This window comes from Suricata suricatta, chromosome 10 (assembly GCF_006229205.1).
Source record: "Suricata suricatta isolate VVHF042 chromosome 10, meerkat_22Aug2017_6uvM2_HiC, whole genome shotgun sequence".
NCBI lineage: Eukaryota > Metazoa > Chordata > Mammalia > Carnivora > Herpestidae > Suricata > Suricata suricatta.
In genome coordinates, this window is record NC_043709.1 from 106002792 (window position 1) to 106023152 (window position 20361).

The following is a 20361-nucleotide window of genomic DNA, read 5'->3' on the forward strand; positions in this document are numbered from 1 at the left end:
TCTAGGCATGACTGTTGTGGTGGTTAAAACCCCACAAAACACGGTCACATGGTCATTCTGGACCAAAGATCAGAAAACCACTCAAACCCTGATACGTCATGACTGCTGCAGGAGAGTGGGTTTTCGACTTCTAACGAACTCGTTCTCTAGCACCATCACCACAATCCATAAATTACTCTAGCCAGAAGCCTAGAAATCATCCCTGAAAAAACCTCTCCTCCATGCTATACTCCCCAACACCCAATCCATATTCTGTTAAATCTACTTGCAAAACATATCCTAAGATGCGTTCTCTTCCCTCAGCTCAAGATCAGAGGCCAGCAAACTATGCCATCTGGTTTTGTAAATGAAATGTTACTGTGCCATATTGTTCGTTCATTTCTGTATTGTCTCTAGCTGCTGTCATGCTACAGGAGCAAACACTGAGTGGAAGCAACAGACCATTTTTATAGGAAAACTTGGGAGACACCTGATCTAGATCACTGATGTCATCATGTTTTACCTGGAGAATTGCAGTAGCCTCTCAAGGGTCCAGCTGCATTCACCTCTGGACCATTTTTCCAAAATATGAGTATTTCACATTTTCTTTACCTATTACGCCTTTGAGGGGCATTTGGAATGATTTTAGTTCTTGGCTATTAGAAATAGTGCTTCTATCAATGTTTTCTATCTTTTGATGTGTGTGCACATGTAAACACACACACACACACGCACACACACACACACACACACACACACGGGTTAAGTATAGCTTGCCCTTGAACAACATGGGTTTGAACTGCCTGGGTTCATTCATATGCAGATTTTTTTGATAAATACAATGCAGTATTCTAAATGTATTTTCTTTTCCTCATAATTTTAACATTTTCTTTTCTCTAGCTTACTTTATCAGAAGAATACAGTATATAATACCAGAATATTTTGCTATTGGTCAACAGTTGGCTATCAGTAGTTAAATTCTGGGGAGTCAAGGGGCACCTGGGTGGCTCAGTCAGGTAAGCGGCCGACTTCAGCTCAGGTCACGATCTCACAGTTTGTGGGTTCAAGCCCCGCATCAGGCTCTGTGCTGGCAGCTCAGAGCCTGGAGCCAGCTTCAGATTCTGTGTCTCCCTCTCTCTCTGCTCCTCCCCTACTCATGCTCTGTCTCTCACTGTCTCTCAAAAATAAATAAACATTAAAAAAAAGTTTTTTAATTCTGAGGAGTCAAAATTTATGCATGAGCTCACAAAATTTCTAACCATGCAGGGAGTCAGCACCCTAGTCCCTGCACTGCTCACAGGTCAAGTGTATTTGAGAGAGGAAAATCTGGGTCATGGGTTCTGAGTGTATTCAACATTACTAGATGAGACAGTTTTTCAAAGTGCTTGTCCCAACTGTACTGTTACCAACCACGTAAGTGAGTTCTAGTTACGTCACATGAGCCCCAACATTTTACATTAGTAGTTTCAATCTGGCCATTCTGGACGCATAGTGGTATCTTCTTATGGTTGAAATTTCATTTTTCTTATAACTAATGAAATCTTTTTTGGGGAGATACCTGTTCAAGATCCTCACACATTTTTCTATTCCATCTGTCTTTTTCTTACTGTTTTGTGAGAATTCTTTATAATATGCTGGACCCAAGCTTTTGTTGCTTACATAGATCACAAATGTATTCCTGTGTTTGGTAGATTCCCTTGCCCTTTCTTATTAGTGTTTTTTGATTAACAAGGAATCCAAGTTTTAATGAGCCAGTTAATGTTTTTTCCTTGGGGGCTGGTGCTTTTTGTATCAGACCTGAGTTTCAAAGTAAAGGAATGAACAGCATCAAGATGAAGAAATAAATATCTGAAGAGATAACAGCAGCAAATTTGACAAGTGATGAAAGATAGTCTGAAAATTCAGGAAACCCAATGTATCCATTAGAAAACAGGAACAATAAAAAGAAATCCAGATCTGATACATCAAATCTACACATTCCATCTGTAGTGAAACCACAGGACACCAAAGGCAGAGAGAGGATCTTAAAAACATCAGAAAGGAAACATAAACAAAATGACCAAGAGCTGATTGATTGGCAACAATGGAAGCTAGAAGTCAGTTAAAATTATCTTGAAAATGCTTAGAAAAAATAACAGCCAGCCCAAAATTGTGTATTTAGCAAAAGTATTCATTCAAGGATGAGGATGAGAGCCAAGATCAAGTTCATAAGAATGGTATTGGAAACTAACTAAAAAAACAGAAAACAAACAAACAAAAAAAAACAACAAAAAAACAAAAAAGAAACAATGATTTTGAGACACTGGATATCAGACAATGAAGGATAGTGATCACTAGGAGACAGGAAACAAATGGGAGTCTCTTGAGCCCAGGGTTTGCTGTGTTGGGGAAGAAGGTCCTGGGTGGAACCTACTGGTCTCCCTAAATTGACACAACAGAGCTGAGAATACTGGGAAGATGAGGAAGTAAAGCTCTCAGGGTCTGGAAAGTGTGAAAGAAAAGAGTAGGACAGACACTGGGCTCTGGAGATCTTCAGGAGGTCCCCCTTCAATCCTTAGTCAAAGCGTGCGCGCGCACACACACACACAAGTACCAAAAAGGATTAGAGCAGTGGTTAGTAGCTGAGAACAATTTTACTCCCCAGCAGCCACTAGCAATGTCTGGAGACATTGTGGGTTGTCTCCGTGTGGGGGATGATAACTGCCATCTAGGGCATAGAGTCCAGGGATGTTCCTAAACATCTGACGGCACATAGGGCATTATCCTGCTCTGCCCTGCCAGCCCCCCGCCCCAATAATTTTCCAGCCCCCAAATGGTTATAGTTCCAAGATGAAGAAACTCTGCATTACAGGGAACAACCACCAAAGCTCACGCATGGCAGAAAGAGCTCCTGTTTCCATCAGGGGAGAAAAACCCGGCATTCACAGTGCACTCAGGAAGTAAGGAGAATACTGTCTTAATAGTGGTCAATACTCAGTCCAAAATTAAACACAACTAATATCTCACCCAAAAAGCTTAAAAAGCAAGATTCTGAAGAATCCACATGTTTCCAGGTTAACTTAATTACATACCAGGAAAAATCCTCAAGAATATTATCTATAAAAGTATAAAAACATCCAGCATTGAACAAAGTAAAACTCATATTGAGAATCAATCAGTTACTGACAAAACTTATAATGAAGAAAAACATAATGCTATAGAACTAAACTCTGAAAATTACAGAGATGATAGAATCATATGGAACCGAATCCTGAAACTACACAGATAGACTGCAGACAAGGAAATGAGAACAATTACTATCACTGTATTCCAAATGCTTAAACAGTTAGATGGAAGGTCAAAAATGAGACTCGTAATATACAAGAAAGATTCAAATCAAACTTCTAGAGATAAAAGATACAATGTCTGAAATGTTTTAAAAAGTACACTTTGAATGAGTTTAACACTTGTAGTTAAAGAAGTTTCTCAACTATCTAAAATCAAACAACACAGAAAAGACTTGGTGAAAAATTATGAATGGAACATTACTGAGCCACTGGACAACTTATATACACCTAATTGGCATCTCCAAAGGAAGGAGAGGTGCTAAAAAGTATGTGAAGAAATATGGCAGAAAGTATTCCAAATGTTATGGGGGGGAAAAGCCCCTATCCATCTATCTACGCACAAAAAAGTATAAAATAAATAACACCATATTGCTTAAAACCAGTGAGAAAGACAAAAAACTTAAAATCAGCCAAAAAAAAAAAAAAGACAATAATGACAAAACACTTTAGAAACATGAGCCACAAGATAGAAGAGGAACGTCCTTAAAATAGTCAGAAACCAAAAATTCTATACCCAGCAAATATATCTTTTAGAAATGAAGGGATATTGAAGACTTTAAACACATACAAAGGCTGAAGGAATTCATCATCAGAAGATGTGCATTATAAGAAATGGTACAGGAAGGCTTTCAGACAGAAAGATAGGAATGACAATAGATGGAAATATGGGTCTATAAAGAGTTGAATGAAGAACATCAGAAATGTCCATTATCTGGGTATCTATGATAATGATCTTGCACATAATTAAGACTAATAGAGATCGCTAATAAACATCTAAAATAAAACAATTATTATAGTGGATAGGCAATATTAATAACACCAGCTATGTATTTTTTTCCTGTTTAGCTTTGGATTCATCTCCATGTCTGGATTCCAAATATATTTTTAAGATTTAGAGATACTAATTTCCTAATTTTAATAGCTTTGCTTTACAAGTACTTTTGGTTAGCAATAGTTGTATTTTGAACTAAAAGTAACTTTATATTCTATTTTCCTGTTTTAAGTGTGGTGACTTTATTCTTCATTTTACAGATTGTCCTTTTGAAAGGCAACACACCTAAATAAGAAAATCGTATTTCCATATGCCATAATCACCCCAATCACAACTGATGGGTTTACCTGTTGCTCAGAAGACTATGCAGGAAATTGAACACTAGGCCTTGTAACTCATCAGGCACACAGGCTCTCACTGCTTTGGACCTCCTGGAGTCTATTTTCTAAGTATCTGTCAGGTCCACAGAATTAAGTGTCTAACTCATAAGAATGAGTAATATTGATTTATTCCTCCAGAAGGAACCTTGACTTTTCCCTTTTGCATGCTTTAATGAAGTCTCATCCATTCCACATGCTCAGGCAATGACTAATTTCTGGTTAAGTGCATGTTTTGGAAAGCTGAAAATTTCAACAATTATTCTTATTTTATTGCCTTTGTAAAACCCACCAACTTTTCCCCAACTTCCTAAATTATAATACCATGCTCCAGAGATGATGTCACTTCACTGTTTTATCAAAATATGAATCTCTGAATGAGGACTCACAGAGTTGGATTTGCCTTTAATGTGGTCATGTGATGCCTAGGAGTGGGTATTTATTAACGACTCTGTTTCCCCACGAAACAAAGTCTCTGTAGAAATCCATACCCCTTCACCAGTGCTCCCAAGGCCACCCCTGTTGCTCTTGCCCACCCCTTCACCCCAAGAAGCTCCCACATCCTATCACTTCTACTAATAACACTTCCCTATTCTCACCATCTGTTGTTTCTTTGATGCCTCATTACTCTAAGATCTGGACAGTAAGACTGGATTTTGTAACCAGTACTGAGTAATAAAAGTAATTATTATTTATTGTTTGTACATGGCACCGACTGACTCAGAGATTTCAAGGCTGGGTATAATCATTACATCTTTGACAGCCTTCAATGTGAGACAACTGTTACAAAATGACAAGTCACTTCCTAACTATTGGAGACTTCAGGGCAACAAGCTGTACAGGAAAAGCACTGACATAGATTCCGGTAGTGATCAATTAGCAAAACTGAAAAAGAACATTAATTGCACAGGGCTTGCAAGGGCAAAAGGAAAGGACCTTTTCATGCACGATGGCTGGCAACATGCACTGAGGGGGCCTGTCCAGGTCACTTCCAAGGGCATGTGGCAATCACTACTGAAATTTCAAATGTGCAGATATTTTAATCCAATGATTTATTGACCCAATAAAATGGGTCAATACAAGATGTGCATTATGTGCTGTTTAAATAGCAAAAAAAGAAGAAAAAAAGGCAGAAATGTCTACCTACAAGAGAGAAGTTAGATAATTATGTTGCTCCAAAGAGAAGCCCACAAAATACCAACATGTTAAAAGTGCACAAAGCGAAAAGTAGTGTGTTCTATTTACAATGGGAAAAAATGTACATATAATATTTATGCATGCAAAAAAGGAAAATTAATGCAGCCAGTGAACAGGAGCTATCCGTGTGTGTGTGTGTGTGTGTGTGTGTATCTGACCACCCGTTCTTGTGGTTGTGAATGTTTCTTCTTTATCCCATGATTATGGCTCAATTTTTTATACTCAAATGTTTAATCTAGTTGAATCTATTATATATTACATTATACATAATACATATTAGATATATATTTTTCCCAATAATTAACCAGTTGTGCCAATACCATGTACTGAAGCTACATCCAGTTCCACCCACCCCGCCACGGCCATCCCCTTCACTAAGGCCATAATCATGCTACACCTGGATTCTTCCCACAGGCTCGAAGCCAGCCTTCCTCCATCCAGCATTCCACTTCTCCCACCCTACCACCCCCGTCCACTCTGAGAACCTGTACACAAGAGTGACTGTGTCACCTGCCTATTTAAATTCATTCAGTGGCTTTCCAACTGCTCTTAGGATGAAATCCAAATTTTTTAAGATGCTCAAAATAAGGGTAGCCATGTTAATTTATTATCTAAAGAAGGAAACAACTGAATGGGAAAGAGGCTATTAATAATCATGTTGGGACCAGAGGCACAAACCAGACTGTTTCTGGACAAACCAGGACATATATGACCCCCCTACTCAAAGGATCCCCTGTCTAGCTCTGAACTTCTGCCCCCTCCCCTCTGCCACAAGCTACCGCTTAGCAACACTGAACTTACTGTATGTCCTCAAACTCGACAAGTGACTTTCTTTATGGGATTTCATATGCTATTCACCATATTTAAAACATCAATTTTCACATCCCTCCCCTAACTCATCTCTCACTCGTCTTCCTTTTTTGATGACCTTGAACCCAATCTTCAGGGCTAAACTTCTATGTCACTTCCTCGGCAAAGTTCTCTTCTAACTCCCACCCCTCTTTCCAAATTTAAATTTAACACCCCTCCTCTGTGTTCCACAGTATTTCTATGCATGCTTTTACCCAATGTTTCTCCTCTCAGCTGCGTTAATCTTCACATATCTTTTGCAAGTTATACCTACAGGGCTCAGCACACAGTAGGCAGGGGACATTTGAGAATGAATGAATGAATGAATGAAGATCTGACTCTAATGACATTATAAATAATCAGAAAGTTTTTTTAAACTTTTCAAAAAAGAGCTGGCAGATCTGTGGGACACACGTAGCATCCTTCTCATAGTGGCTAGATATTTGGTTGTATATATCTGCGTGTGTTTACAAAAATCATTATTTCTTTAGAGGTACACCTCAGGCCTCTTTTCACTACTGTGAACTAAATCTTTTAAATGGAACAGCCACCTTTAACTAGCAAATAATTATTTCCCTTAACCACTACAGAATTAAAAACAGTATTCAAATAAACGCCCGGGAGTAACACTTTTCATATTTAAAACTGTCAGTTCAACTTATAATTCATGTACACGTGTCATATTCCAGTGCACCTTGCTTCTGCTTTGAAAAAAAGACAAGCAAATATTTTAGTTAACTAAATGACTTATAAAATTACCTATAAAAAGTGAAATCAAATTCATGGTAGTTAATACAAATGATTTCAGAGAAATCAATGTTAAATGTCAGGTCAATGGGAAGGAAGGTTCCACCCACCCGTCCAAAACTGGCTGGCTAGAAACTGCCAATCATGGCGTCATGTGTTTGCAATCATATTACTTCCTACGCATCACTGCCTAAAAATACATTTTTCATTCTGACTTCCCACCCATTCTTTTATCACATAGCTATATAGTTACAAAAAGCTTAGAAAGTATTCATCTGAAATATTTCCACCATAATAAAGCTTCAATGTCCAGTTATAAGGGTGTAGTCAATGGTGCCGAACGCCATCTAGAATCCTACCTCCCTCGTGAGGCAAACACCAGTTTCCATCCAGTGTAATCTCTTATTTATTAGTTACTCCGTTCCAAACACTCTTGAATAAAATATCAAAATCATGTTTTTTTTTGTCAGAAACATTCTTCTTCAATTTCTAATACTCAAACCAAGATAACACACTCAAGTAGGAGTTTAACAAGCCTCCCGTTGCTAACCTAACCATTCTCTGGTTCAATATCAAATTCTCATGTGTACACTAAGACCACATGAAGACATTTTCAGAAATTTCTCTACCTATGAATCTCTTACTCTGAGCTCTTAAGCTTTCTACACACTTTGTCTTTAATTTCCTTATTCTTTTAGAACTAAAACTCAATCTCTTCTATAACAGTACAAGTCAGTATCTCCAAATTACTAATCAGCTTCCATTTATTTTTGACAGCAATATACTTATTTAACTTATAGGGATTAGGAATTATGGTCTGTGCATGTTTTCACTTCATCTTTTATTTAATACTATCTTTTTTGACTATCAGTTTTAAGACCATTATAGCACAGTTCCACAGGAGATTTTTCAAGTAAGGCAAAAACAAATTTTGGTATCTATGCAGAAATATTCAGGGATGCCTGGTCCGACTTCAGCTCAGGTCATGACCTCCCTATTTGTGAGTTTGAGCCCTGTATCAGGCTCTGTGCTGACAGCTCAGAGCCTGGACAGATTCTGTGTCTCCCTCTCTCTCAGCCCCTCCCCTGCTCACACTCTTTCTCTCTCTGGCTCTCAAAAACAAATAGACAAAGATATATTTTTAAACAAAACAAAAGAAATATTCACTTGACAGCCTACATATGCTTAATAGAAATTATCACAACTAACTGATCATTCTATTTACATAATCCATACGTAATTTTCACTCCTGGAAAAATACTTCACATGTAATTGCAGCAATATCAAGGCCAAAATGTACACATTATAGGCTTTAGTATATCAATGACCTTAGAATTAATGGGAAAGTTTTGAAATCACTTCCATTAACCAACCACCTTTGAACGAAAAATAACTGATATACCTGGAAGGAAAATGGAAAGGAAGGGGTGAAATATGTAAAGGAGATTAAGAGGTGCAATCTTTCAGTTGCAAACTAGTAAAATGCAGGAATATCATATACCACAGAGGGAACACAGTCAGTAATACTGTAGCAATTTTGTACAGGCACAGATGGTAACTAGACTAATTGCAGCGACCACTGTATAATGTATGTAAATATCAGATCATGATGTTGTACACTAATAAAATATTGTTATGTCAATTATACTTCAATTTAAAAAATGGTAGGAAGAACTGCTTACCAATATTTTACTAGTATTTTGTACTGGAAAACTGCCGGCTGTAAGATGGTAGCATATATCAAAACATGAATCAGTAGAGGGGAGGAGATGTGGAAGACAGGGTGGGGGGGGAGAAGAAAGCAAAAATGATCCTATAGGAAAATAGATATTATTGCCAAATATATTGGAATACCATTAAGTGGACAAGTAAAATGAACCTGAACAAAACCACTCACAGGCTCTGTACTCTGTATTCTTACCTTCATTTAATAAGAAATTGACCTTAAAGTGACATTACATTCACCAACTTAAATCCTGAGTTTCCCAATTAAAGTGTTTTGTAGTTGTCACATTATCATCAAAAGCTGAACTCTTTATCCTTAATGGAATTTAGGTTATTAAAATACTGGGCACCATTTGAAAATTTACTGAAAATTGATGCTCGAAACAAAATTCATCTGAAGTCTCAGAAAGTGGCCCTTCTGGAAGATACTTATTACGCGTCCTCACCTTCACATTGGGTTTTGACAGTAGTTTCAACAGCTCTCTGATCTCACTGTTTAACGGCTTGTTCTGAAGCTCTTCAGCCAGCTGCAAGGGAGATCACATGGACAGAGAACATTTAGTAAGAGCACTGTGTGGCTCCGTGTGTGACAAATGAGAATCTACCTTGCTACTTTCCAGTGATTAAGGAAAAGTCAACATGAAAGAAAACAATCAATCACTGCTCCTCTTTTTAGGCCCTTGGTAGCCCAGATCCCAGCCCAGGACCTTTGGCTGGGAGTATAACTAAAAACAATCCTATCATCCAGATCACCTTCTGATTTATTGCAATGAGGGCAAATCCTAGCACTTCATCTTAAGGAATGGTCTTTTGCATGCAAACAAAGGACCACTTGTAAAAAGGATTGGATCAGGCTTTGACGCTATTTTTTAAAAAAGAGAGAAAGAAAGAAAAAGAAAAAAATGAAAAAAAAAAGTTTCTGAATGAGGTGGTGAAATCCACAGGGTTTCCAAAAACCCACAGTAGCTTGCTGTTTAGAGCTGGAGTGAAAAAGAACTAGAATGTCTCTAATAGAGCAAATGGGCTGAAACTTTTACTATGTTTACCTACACAGACTAACCTGGTCCTCGATAAGGAACCAGGTTAATCATGAAATAACTTACAATAGATTGACAAGTAGTTTGGTACCAAAAATGCTGACTATATTCTACTAAAATGATCAAGAATGCCCGCAGATGAATCTAGCTAAAGGGTTAGAACCTTGAACCTGCCTCATGTTCTTCATTTAGAGATCTTCCTATCAACATTCTGTTCCACTTTAGGCTATGGTAAGAATCATATAATTTTCCAAAAAAGAAAAGCAAGATCAAATAGAAAAACAAAATTACAGGGGTGCCGGGGTGGCTCAGATGGTTAAGTGTCTGACTTTTGATTTCAGCTCAGGTCATGATCTCATAGTTTGTGAGTCTGAGTCCCGCATTGGGCTCTGCACTGACAGTGTGGAGCCTGCTTGAGATTCTCCGTCTTCCTCTGCCCCTCCTTTTCTCTCTCTCAAATAAACATTAAAAAAAAATTAATTTAAAAAAAGAAAAATATTCAAACTGTGAAATAGTATAGAATTCAAAGTATGTACATATATTTTCATTTAAAGACTCTTTTTAAAAAACATTGCATGCATAGGTCTAACAGGAGAACAGGAGAAACCTAATGGAGGACCAGGGGGAAGGGAAGAGGGAAAGAGAGTTGGGGAGAGAGAGGGACACAAAACCTGAGAGACTATTGAATGCTGAGAATGAACTGAGGGTTGGGGGGAAGGGGGAGGGGGAAAAGAGGTGGTGGTGATGGAGGAAGGCACTTGTGGGGAAGAGCACTGGGTGTTGTATGGAAACCAATTTGACAATAAACTATTTTTTTAAAAATTGCATGAAATTTTTTTGTTTCTACTGTTTCTACCAAGCTAAAAATAACTGTTCTTAGCTATGGAAAAGGACTTTTCTGTAAAAGAAGGGCATAATATAAATTATATACAAAAAATAAAATCTGATAAAATTGATATATTCATTGGTTACATTTCAAAAAGTGCAAGGTAAAAGTTTTGTCTAGTTAAAATAATTATTATAAATAATTGTTAATGTACAAAAAGGCACAAATGGCTCTTTGCATTCCTTATTCACTTAATACATAACAATATTTTTTAATTTAAATATATTGCTGGGATAAATTAGAAAATGCTACATTTTACTATATTTTGATAACAGTCCCTAATTGTTTTTAAAAAAAGCAATACTGTCATAATAGGATTGGGCCTCCATCACAATGGGTATCAACAAATATTTCCCCAAACCCTCAACAGTCAATGTCTCTAACGTGATTTTTAAGACTTTCTCAAGTGGCAACTACAGCTTGCAGCCAAAGAATTCTATGTACACCTTCACTTCAAAAATTTTGCCTCTACGCAGAGGAGTAAACCGTCTCATAAAACACATATGCTGAAACATCCCTATAATTTGTAATCTCTGGATAAACCCGGGATGCTGGGGACTAACCAAGCAGCAAACATCTGAGAGATTTATTATATATGCTCTACTTTCTAAATTGAAAGATAAACTATATATAAGAAAATCAACCTTGGAAGGTGGTCGGTTTTCTTAAGTTATACTTATGGCCCTGATATTTTACTAAAGTGAACTCCGGTTTGTTTTATCATAACAAAGTAAGAAGTTTAAAAGGCAACAGGTAAGTTACAGGATATCACGAGAAGGAGCCTTCACACAAAACCGGCTTCTCGTGCGGCCTTAGCGTCTTACAGTTTATCCAGGTGCGCTCTCATTTCGTCCGAGTTTGAAAGTTAACAGTAAGAAACAGCAAGTTAGTTCCCTCCCCCAGATCGAAAATAAAATTATAGCCACAGGAAATTAACTACTCCATCAATGCCAACTGCTTCTAAAATTTATTTTTGGGTTATGAAGGTAATTTGGAAAGGTCTAATATCCATAAATCATTACTATGCTTTATAATCCATTTTAAAAACAATCCTGTCTTTTTATGTATTTCATATGCCTCACTCCTATACGAGAATCTGTCATTTTTTTTAGCACTGTCAGCAATAGACCTATCTCATTTGTCTTTATTTCTCCAAAGCATTCCTCCTGCCTGTGACTTTTCTCGGGACACTAATAGCTGACAGCCTCTCCCCGGAGAGTTAGAGCCTAAAATTTCTGTTACATAGTTACCAAAGCAAAGCAAGACGGCATCTCCCTGCAAAATTTTTAGAGCAGGAGAGTGAATGAAAATCGGCATAATATCAGCCTAAACTCTGTGATGACAGGACTTTTGGAAACATTTGCAGCTTCTTCTGGTTTTCGCTCATTGGCTCACACGCATCTGTCTGCACCAGGATGAGCTCCGGCCCCGCCAGGCCCAAGGGAGCCATGTCCCAGGGAGCTCAGAAAGGCACACTTACGTCATCGGCCAAGACCGCTGCGCCGTGGAGGATGGGCACAGGGTTCTGCTTCTCATAGTAGTGGAGTTTCTCATGAATCTGGAAGAAAAACGATTATAAGTTCACCTGCTGGCAAACAGGAAGATACTGTTAAGCTTTTCATCACCGCCAATAGAAACTGATCCACTCAACTCTCTAAACAAAAACTATGTTTCGTTAAACCCAGAGATGACAGTATGTGGGCATCATTCATCTCTGGTCCAGCGCTTCCAACATGAAGTCAAATGGGGGAAAAATCGTTATCAAATAGGACGCACATAAAAGCTAAGTCTTAATTTTCCCCCGAATAATTGTTAGTTTTATAAAATCTGTAACTTCTAAAACATATTGCTTCAGTACCTTAAGTATTGGTTGTAATTTATATTCCTGCTGCAAACATAAATCATGATTAAAGCAAGGTGATAAGCTGTCAGTTAGTCCGGCAGGCTGGGACAGAGCAACACTGAGAGTGAGGGGCTGGCACCAGGTGGGCCAGGGGCCAGCACTCCGGGAACGCCTTTCTGAGGCTGCTGTTCCTTTGAGTCTTTTTCTTTTTTCCAAATTGTCAATCTTTGCCCCCCACCACCACCCCCCCCCGCCCCCGAGTCACACTTCTAAGAAACAAAGGGAGTTCTCATAGCTAGAGAGACATGTCTCAATGATGTAGCTTAAATAATTTTCTGTGCTGTAAAACCAGTAAGATTATATTGTTAAATAATAAATAATTTGATCCTTCATTTTCCATCATTACCCGAGAAACACAAAGGCAAGAAGATAGGTTAGTACATTATAAGACAAACTGAGTTCCTTGAAAAAACTTCGAGTATTATCATTAAGAGATGAAAGATGCTTTGACAACTGCAAAACAGTTGGCCCTTTAGTGTGATCGATTTCAGCCCTTACACAGGTGCCCTTAAAATGTCATACTTGAAAACTTACTTGAGCCTCTGCTTACTTACAGTTGAAGAAATTACCCCTCACTATATATATATATATATAAACAGCTGCACTTCAGAATTTCCCTTTTTTAACAGGTATCAAGTAATACACTCTAATTATGCTCAAAGCTAACCAAACTCTCTTGTAAAAAGTCTGGAAGATAGATTTTATTTTGATTAGCCAGATGCTACTGCTGAGAGAGGATTCTGTTACCGTTTTGGCAACCTGGTCCACAACGCCAAGTATCAGGGAAAGCATTTTTGACACTTATGATAATACCAGAATGATCAGGGCCACATTTTTCCTTAAAATATTGGAACACGTTAAATATTAATCACAGTAGGGTAATAAACAAATATTTAAGAATACAAGCTATAAAAGGAGCAAGATTTGATGTGAGAAACAAAGTATAATCGAAAACAAAACCGTCTCACCTAAGAGCTAAATTAATTTTCCTCAAGTTATTATCAAAAATTAAGTCACTTCAACAAATACTATCGTAGAATACTGAACCTACCCTCTCATAAGACTCACCTCGCTTTATTGCAAGTACTTTGTTTAAATGTCTGCTTCTAATAAATATAGAGGCTCATTGTTATTAGGTACTTAACAAGTGTCTGTATTCCCTACTAACAGTGATCAGTTCTATCAGTAATACAGTCTTCAGTGAGTTTAGTATTTTAATTCCTTAACCCTCATAAGAACACTAAGAGGCAGAATGAGACCATCCCATTCTACAGAGGAGTGCATACACAGGAGCATGGTGGGGTCCCACAGGGAGCAGCAGCCCAGGCCACCGGGTTGAGTGTCCGAGCTCTCCATTGCTCCATTAGCCTGCCTCTCAGACCAACATTTCGTCTGCCTTCCTCACTGAGCTCGTTCACTGCTGGAGGAATAGGACAGAGAGGCTGCGCAGACACATGACAAATAATAATCCCTGTTTCCAACGACTACGGGACGCTCGTCGGCTCGTCTCCCCTGGTTTTCTCTTTCCAACGTTACTTAGGTTTTCCAGATAGATTTACATTGATGCGGCACTGTAATGACAAGCTAAAATTACATCCCCCAAATAAACACATTACTTCTCCACTTACTTTGCTGCTTCTGAGGGTCTTTTAAAAACAGTGAGCCCCTCTTTCCACACCATCTCTGGATCTTCACCCACGTGATGGGAAGCCTGTCCCCACCCTGCCCACCCTGGGACTCTGTAATGTATCCAGAATTTTCAAATGTTCTCCTAGAGTTTCTTTTGTGTTTTTTTCCTCCTAGAATTTCTAAATGCTGGGAATCCTATGTTGATATATGTTTAACTTCAGGACAGAATTTTTAAAATTATGTTGGTAGTTAAATAAAAATTATTCTTAGCTCTGAGCTGTCCTTTGTTTCCCAAATCACTGACTTTAATTGGTATTTATAATATTCAGGAAGAAAATTAAAAATAAAAATGATTTTTAAATGCTAATACAATAAACCAGTAAGACATATAAACCTCACCCCAAGGTTATTCATCAGAACTCTCTGTAATATGAAAATGTCCTGGGGGTGCCTGGACGGCTCCGTCAGTTAAGCATCTGACTGGATCTCAGCTCAGGTCCTGATCACAGGGTTCAGAGTTCAAGCCCTACATTGGCCTCCACAATGGGCATAGGACCTACTTAAAATTTAAAAAATTTTTAATTAAAAAAAAATGTTCTGTACCCGCTTGCCCAACATGGTTAGTCACTAGCCACATGTGGCTCATGAGTGCTTGAACTGCAGCTAGTTTACTTAAGGAACTGAATTTTTAATCTTATGTCGTTTGTATTAATTTAAATTTAAATGCCCACAGAGGCTAGTGGCTTTCCTATTGAATAACATGGCCCAGCTTTATGTTAAATGCTTTGTAATTCACCTTTACACGTCAGAAAAAAATCACTCCGATATAGTTTAGCCAATTTCCCTAAGCGTTAACATTCTGGAATCCGACGGACAAACACAGAACTGCAGACACAGCATCTAATCACTAAACATCACGTATTGCCAAACCTACAAAATCTCATTTATTTTAACTAAACACTTCCCTTTGCAGACTCAGCCATGCAATAAAAGCATACTTCAGTTTCGTCCCCTGAACAAAGATAAGAGCAGAAGTGGAAGCAGTTACAGAAAGAAAAGAGTCAGGAGTGAAAAAGACTGGCGAAAAGGGGAAACTGGTTAGTTTCACACAACAGCAAAACAGGCAAGTATTCAAAAGTAAGGTCCTAAAAAATGGCATGCTAAAATATTTAAAATACGCTATTAAGAAAAAAGAACATTTTAAAACTGAGACATTTATGCTCCACTAAATAGTGATCACGCACATGTCCATAAGGGTTTGTTTTCTGTAATTATACTTACATCAGAAGAAGTCAGTTAAATGAAAACCATTTCTACATGTAACCAATTCTTACAGGAAAGCTGTAATTACCTTCATTTACACACATCTTGAAAATAAGTGTTTAATTTTTGTAAGAGAATCTGGTGCCAAAAATCTAGTTTTTGTACACATACCACAGAAATTGTTTTAAATGAAGCTTCAATAACGAAAGTATAAAATAAATCTTGATTAATCTCAATGCAATTATTTGTTTGAAACCTCCCAGTGATGTGTAGAGGTAAAGGGAAGAAGCCAATCATGGTTACCCAAATGGTATTAAATAAACCAAAGCTGTAAAAATCCTTTTCTTGCCTTCTGTTATGGATATTAAAAAGCAGTGAAAACAGCAGCTCAGCAGTTTGACTATGGTAACAGCGAGCGGCCAAACCTAATTAGCACGGCGCGCACGCCGCTCCCCACCAGCTACCTCGTTTATTTAGAACATGGAGAAGAGAGAGAAATGAGTATTAAAAAGATCCATGGGACAGCTCCAGCCAGGAGGAGCTGAGGATGACAGAAGCGTGCTGTGTAGGGATTAAAAATATTAATAAAAGTATTCTGCTAATGGTGAGGAGCCTCTTTTAAAAAAGAATAATCTTTCTCCAAAAAAACCTGTTGTTAGAAAAGAGGAAATTGAAAACTGGAAAAACAACAACAGAACAGAGGCAATGTGCTAACTGTACGTCCTTCTTTCCACTTTTATACCACTAATCTCTCTTTTGGTTAGTTTTCTTGGCCAATAGCTCCAAAAAAAATAATTAAACCAGATAAGGATTGATGCTTTGTTCCCTGTCTTTACAGTGTGATGAATTCTGGCTTTCCATTGCCACAGACCCAGAGTATCATGTGAAGTTAGTACCCGTGTATTGTAAATGTGTGAAGAGTTTGATTTATTTATTGTTTAATGGATGTTCACAGCACATGGGCGGCTCGGTAAGTTAAGCATAGGATCAGGTCATGCTCTCAGGGTTGGGTTCTGCGCTGGGCACAGAGCCTGCTTGGGATTCTCTCTCTTCCCTTCTCTCGGCTCCCCTGCCTACCCCACCCCCCCAAATATAAATAAACTTTAAAATATATATATGAAAAAAAATGAAAGTTCATTCTCACAAAATATTTACCATCATATACAACCATACTGTTTTTCCTGTTTGATGATGTAATATGAGAATTCTATTTATAGATTTCCAAATACTACTCATCCTGGCGTTCCCACAGTGAACCTCATTCAATTATGATACATAGATCTTTTAATGTGCTGTGGAATCCACTGGCTAATATTTTATTTAAACTTTCTCCATCAGTGTTCTTGACTGAGGCTGGGTTACTTTTTTCCCCATTGGTCCTATCTTTATTAGGTTTTGATATCAGTATTCTAATAATTTCATTATTTTTAAAACTATGGAAGTTTTCTATCTTCTTACATGTGCTGAAAGACATCTCAATACCACTGGAGTCATCTCTTCTTCAAATATTTTACCGCATTACCCTGAGAAAGCAGCTGGATCTGGTATATTTTGGAGGGTAGCTTTATCCTCCAACTTTATTTCTTCTGGGCAGCTTCTGGCAATTTCTCCATTTAGGTTTTTCTATCTCTTCTATTGTCACTTGTGGAAAATACTATCTCCTAGAAAAATTACTTTATTCCTGGTCTTAAAAAATAGCATATCTTAGAAAATCATTCATTTTCTCTTTGAATTTACTTAAGCAAAACAGCCTCTTACAAGTCTTTGAATTTCCTCTACTTCACATTTTCTTTATCACCACTTCTTCCTTGGTATGTCTGTGCTTTCTCTATTTCTACTCTTTATCCCTCCACTAGTTAACAAACATTGATTTTACTATATTTTCAAAGGACCACCTTTTAGATTATTTAGCTTTACTGTTTTTGTTTTCTAATATTTTTCTGTTTTCATCTTAATTCATTCCTTCTTTCTGAAATCCAGCCCCATATAACCCTGCAGTCATAACACTTTATACAAATTACTAGAAAACAACAGGGGACACCTGGGTGGCTCAGTTGGTTAAGCATCCTACTTATCTCAGGTCATGATTTCTTGGTCTGTGAGTTTGAGCCCTGCATCAGGCTCTGTGTTGACAGCTCAGAGCCTGAAGCCTGCTTCAGATTCTGTCTCCCTTTCTCTTTGCCCCTCCCCTGCTCACGTGCGCGCGCTCTCTCTCTCAAAAATAAACAAACAATAACCAAATCATGGAAAGAGCCTAAATGTCCATCACCTGATGAGTGGATCAAGAAGATGTGGTGTATATATACAATGGAGTATTACATGCCAATGAGAAAGAATGAAATATGGCCATTTGTAGCAAAGTGGATGGACCTCAAGGGTGTCATGCTAAGCAAAATAAGTCAGGTGGAGAAGGACAGATACCATATGGTTGCACTCATAGGTCTAACAGGAGAAACCTAACAGAAGACCATAGGGAGGGGAAGGGGGAAAGAGCACTGGGGAGAGAGAGGGACACAAAACTTGAGAGACTACTGAATACTGAAAACGAACTGAGGGCTGAAAGGGGAGGGGAAGGGAGGAAGCGATCGTGGTAATGGAGGAGGGCACTTGTGGGGAAGAGCACTGGGTGTTATATGGAAACCAATTTGACAATGAACTATTTAAAAAAATAAAATAAACTGTTTAATGTTTTTTTTTTTTTTTTTTGAGAGACAGAGAGAGACAGCATGAGCAGAGGAGGGTCAGAGAGAGAGGGAGATACAGAATCCAAAGCAGGCTTCAGGCTCTGAGCTAGCTGTCAGCACAGAGCCCGACACGGGGCTTGAACCCACGAACTGTGAGATCATGACCTGAACTGAAGCAAGATGCTCAACCGACTGAGCTACCCAAGTGCCCCTAAAATAAACTGTTAAGAAAAAAACAAAAATAAACATTTAGAAAAAAAAGAAAAGAAAAGGCAAACTCCTCTAACTGGAGTTTTATTCATTCATAAAATATTGACTAAGGCAAGCACCCGTTTCAGAAGAAAGATACTCAGTATGGGGAAAAAAGTATGGCAAGAGTGTAAGTCAATAAACCTGTCTATTTAGAAAGGTAATAGGCTGGGAAAGAGAGGAGGACACAGATCACAGAAAGGGGAACTTCAGTTGACCTAGTCAAGCAAGTGAGAAGAGTATGTGTCCCTGTTTCATTCACTTGACCATTAGCTGGGCAGCTGAGAAGAGGTTTCTGTCCATTGGATTTTCACCGTTACTTTAGCCCTCACTTAAGAGTACTTTGTACAGGAGCGCCTGGGTGGCTCAGGCAGTTAAGCTCTTGATTTCAGCTCAGGTCATGATCTCACAGTTCGTGAGTTCAAGCCCCACATTGGGCTCTGTGCTGACAAGCAGAGCCTGCTTGGGATTCTCTCTCTCTCTCCCTCTCTCTGGCCCTTTCCAACTTGGGAGCATTTGCACTCTCTCTCAAAATAAATAAACACTGACAAAAAGAAAAAAAAATGAGTCCAGGGGCACCTGGGTGGCTCAGTCAGTTGGGTGTCTGATTTCAGCTCAGGTCATGAGCTCACAGTTGATGAGTCTGAGTCCCACGTTGGGCTCTGTTCTGACAGCTCAGAGCCTGGAGCCTGCTTCGGATTCTGTGTCTCCCTCTCTTTCTCTGCTCCTCCCCTGCTCATTCATTCTCACTCTCATTCTCTCATTCCCCCTCCCTCCCTCTCTCTCCCTCTCTCAGAAATAAACATTAAAAAAAACTTTTTAATGAGTCCTCAGTACAGCACAGGGCATGCGGACCCTCTGTGCTGATGGCACTAAGGACCTGCTATCCAGGCAACCATAAAATCAGAAATGAAATAATAAATTTGTCTCTCCCTCTTTCCATCTTTGCCTTCCATTCACCTTATGCTTCAATGATAATTGTCAAGAGCTGTTTTCATGTGGTTTTTAAAAGTTTTTATTCGAACTCCAGTTGGCTAACCTATAGCAGTAATATTAATTTCAGGTATATAATATAGTGATTCACCAATTTCATACGTTCCTCAGGGCCTCATCATGAGTGTGCTCTATTCCCTTCACCTATTTCACCCATCTCCACCCCACCCCGCTCTGGTAACCCATCAGTTTCTTCTCTATAGTTAAGAGTGTTTCTTGGTTTGCCCTCCCCTCTTTTTTTTCCCCTTTGCTCATTTGTTTCTTAAATTCCACATATAAGTGAAATCATGGGGGTTTTAATCTTTCTCTGACTTATTTCACTTAGCCTAAAACTCTAGCTCATCCAAGTCATTGCAAATGGCAAGATTTTATTCTTTGTATGACTAATATTCCATTGTATACTCCACATCTTCCCATTCTTTAACTTCTAAAATTTTTGAAATGGTTTAATTAATAACGTTCCATTTTAAACACTTTGAACGTTTTTTTAAAATAAAGAAAATATATTTAACTGGATACCCAGCATCAAAATTAAAGAGATATTGGGGCGCCTGGGTGGCTCAGTCGGTTAAGCATCTGACTTCGGCTCAGGTCATGATCTCACGGTCCGTCGGTTTGAGCCCCACACAGGGCTCTGTGCTGACAGCTCAGAGCCTGGAGCCTGCTTTGGATTCTGTGTCTCCCTCTCTCTGTCCCTCTTTTGCTCACACAGTCTGTCTCTCAAAACTAAACATTTAAAAAAAAA

General features: G+C 38.4%; 1 protein-coding gene across 2 annotated transcripts in view; it reads right to left on the reverse strand.

The window, feature by feature from the left end:
* Positions 1 to 20361, reverse strand: part of MPP7 (membrane palmitoylated protein 7) — a 298285-nt gene that overhangs the window by 109798 nt on the left and 168126 nt on the right. For both annotated transcript variants that reach the window (XM_029953189.1, XM_029953188.1), the window contains exons 4-5: positions 12376 to 12453; positions 9419 to 9499 (exon numbers count right to left, since the gene is read on the reverse strand). In XM_029953189.1, coding sequence (XP_029809049.1) covers positions 9419 to 9499; positions 12376 to 12453 — 159 coding nt within the window. The remainder of the gene's footprint in view (positions 1 to 9418; positions 9500 to 12375; positions 12454 to 20361) is intronic.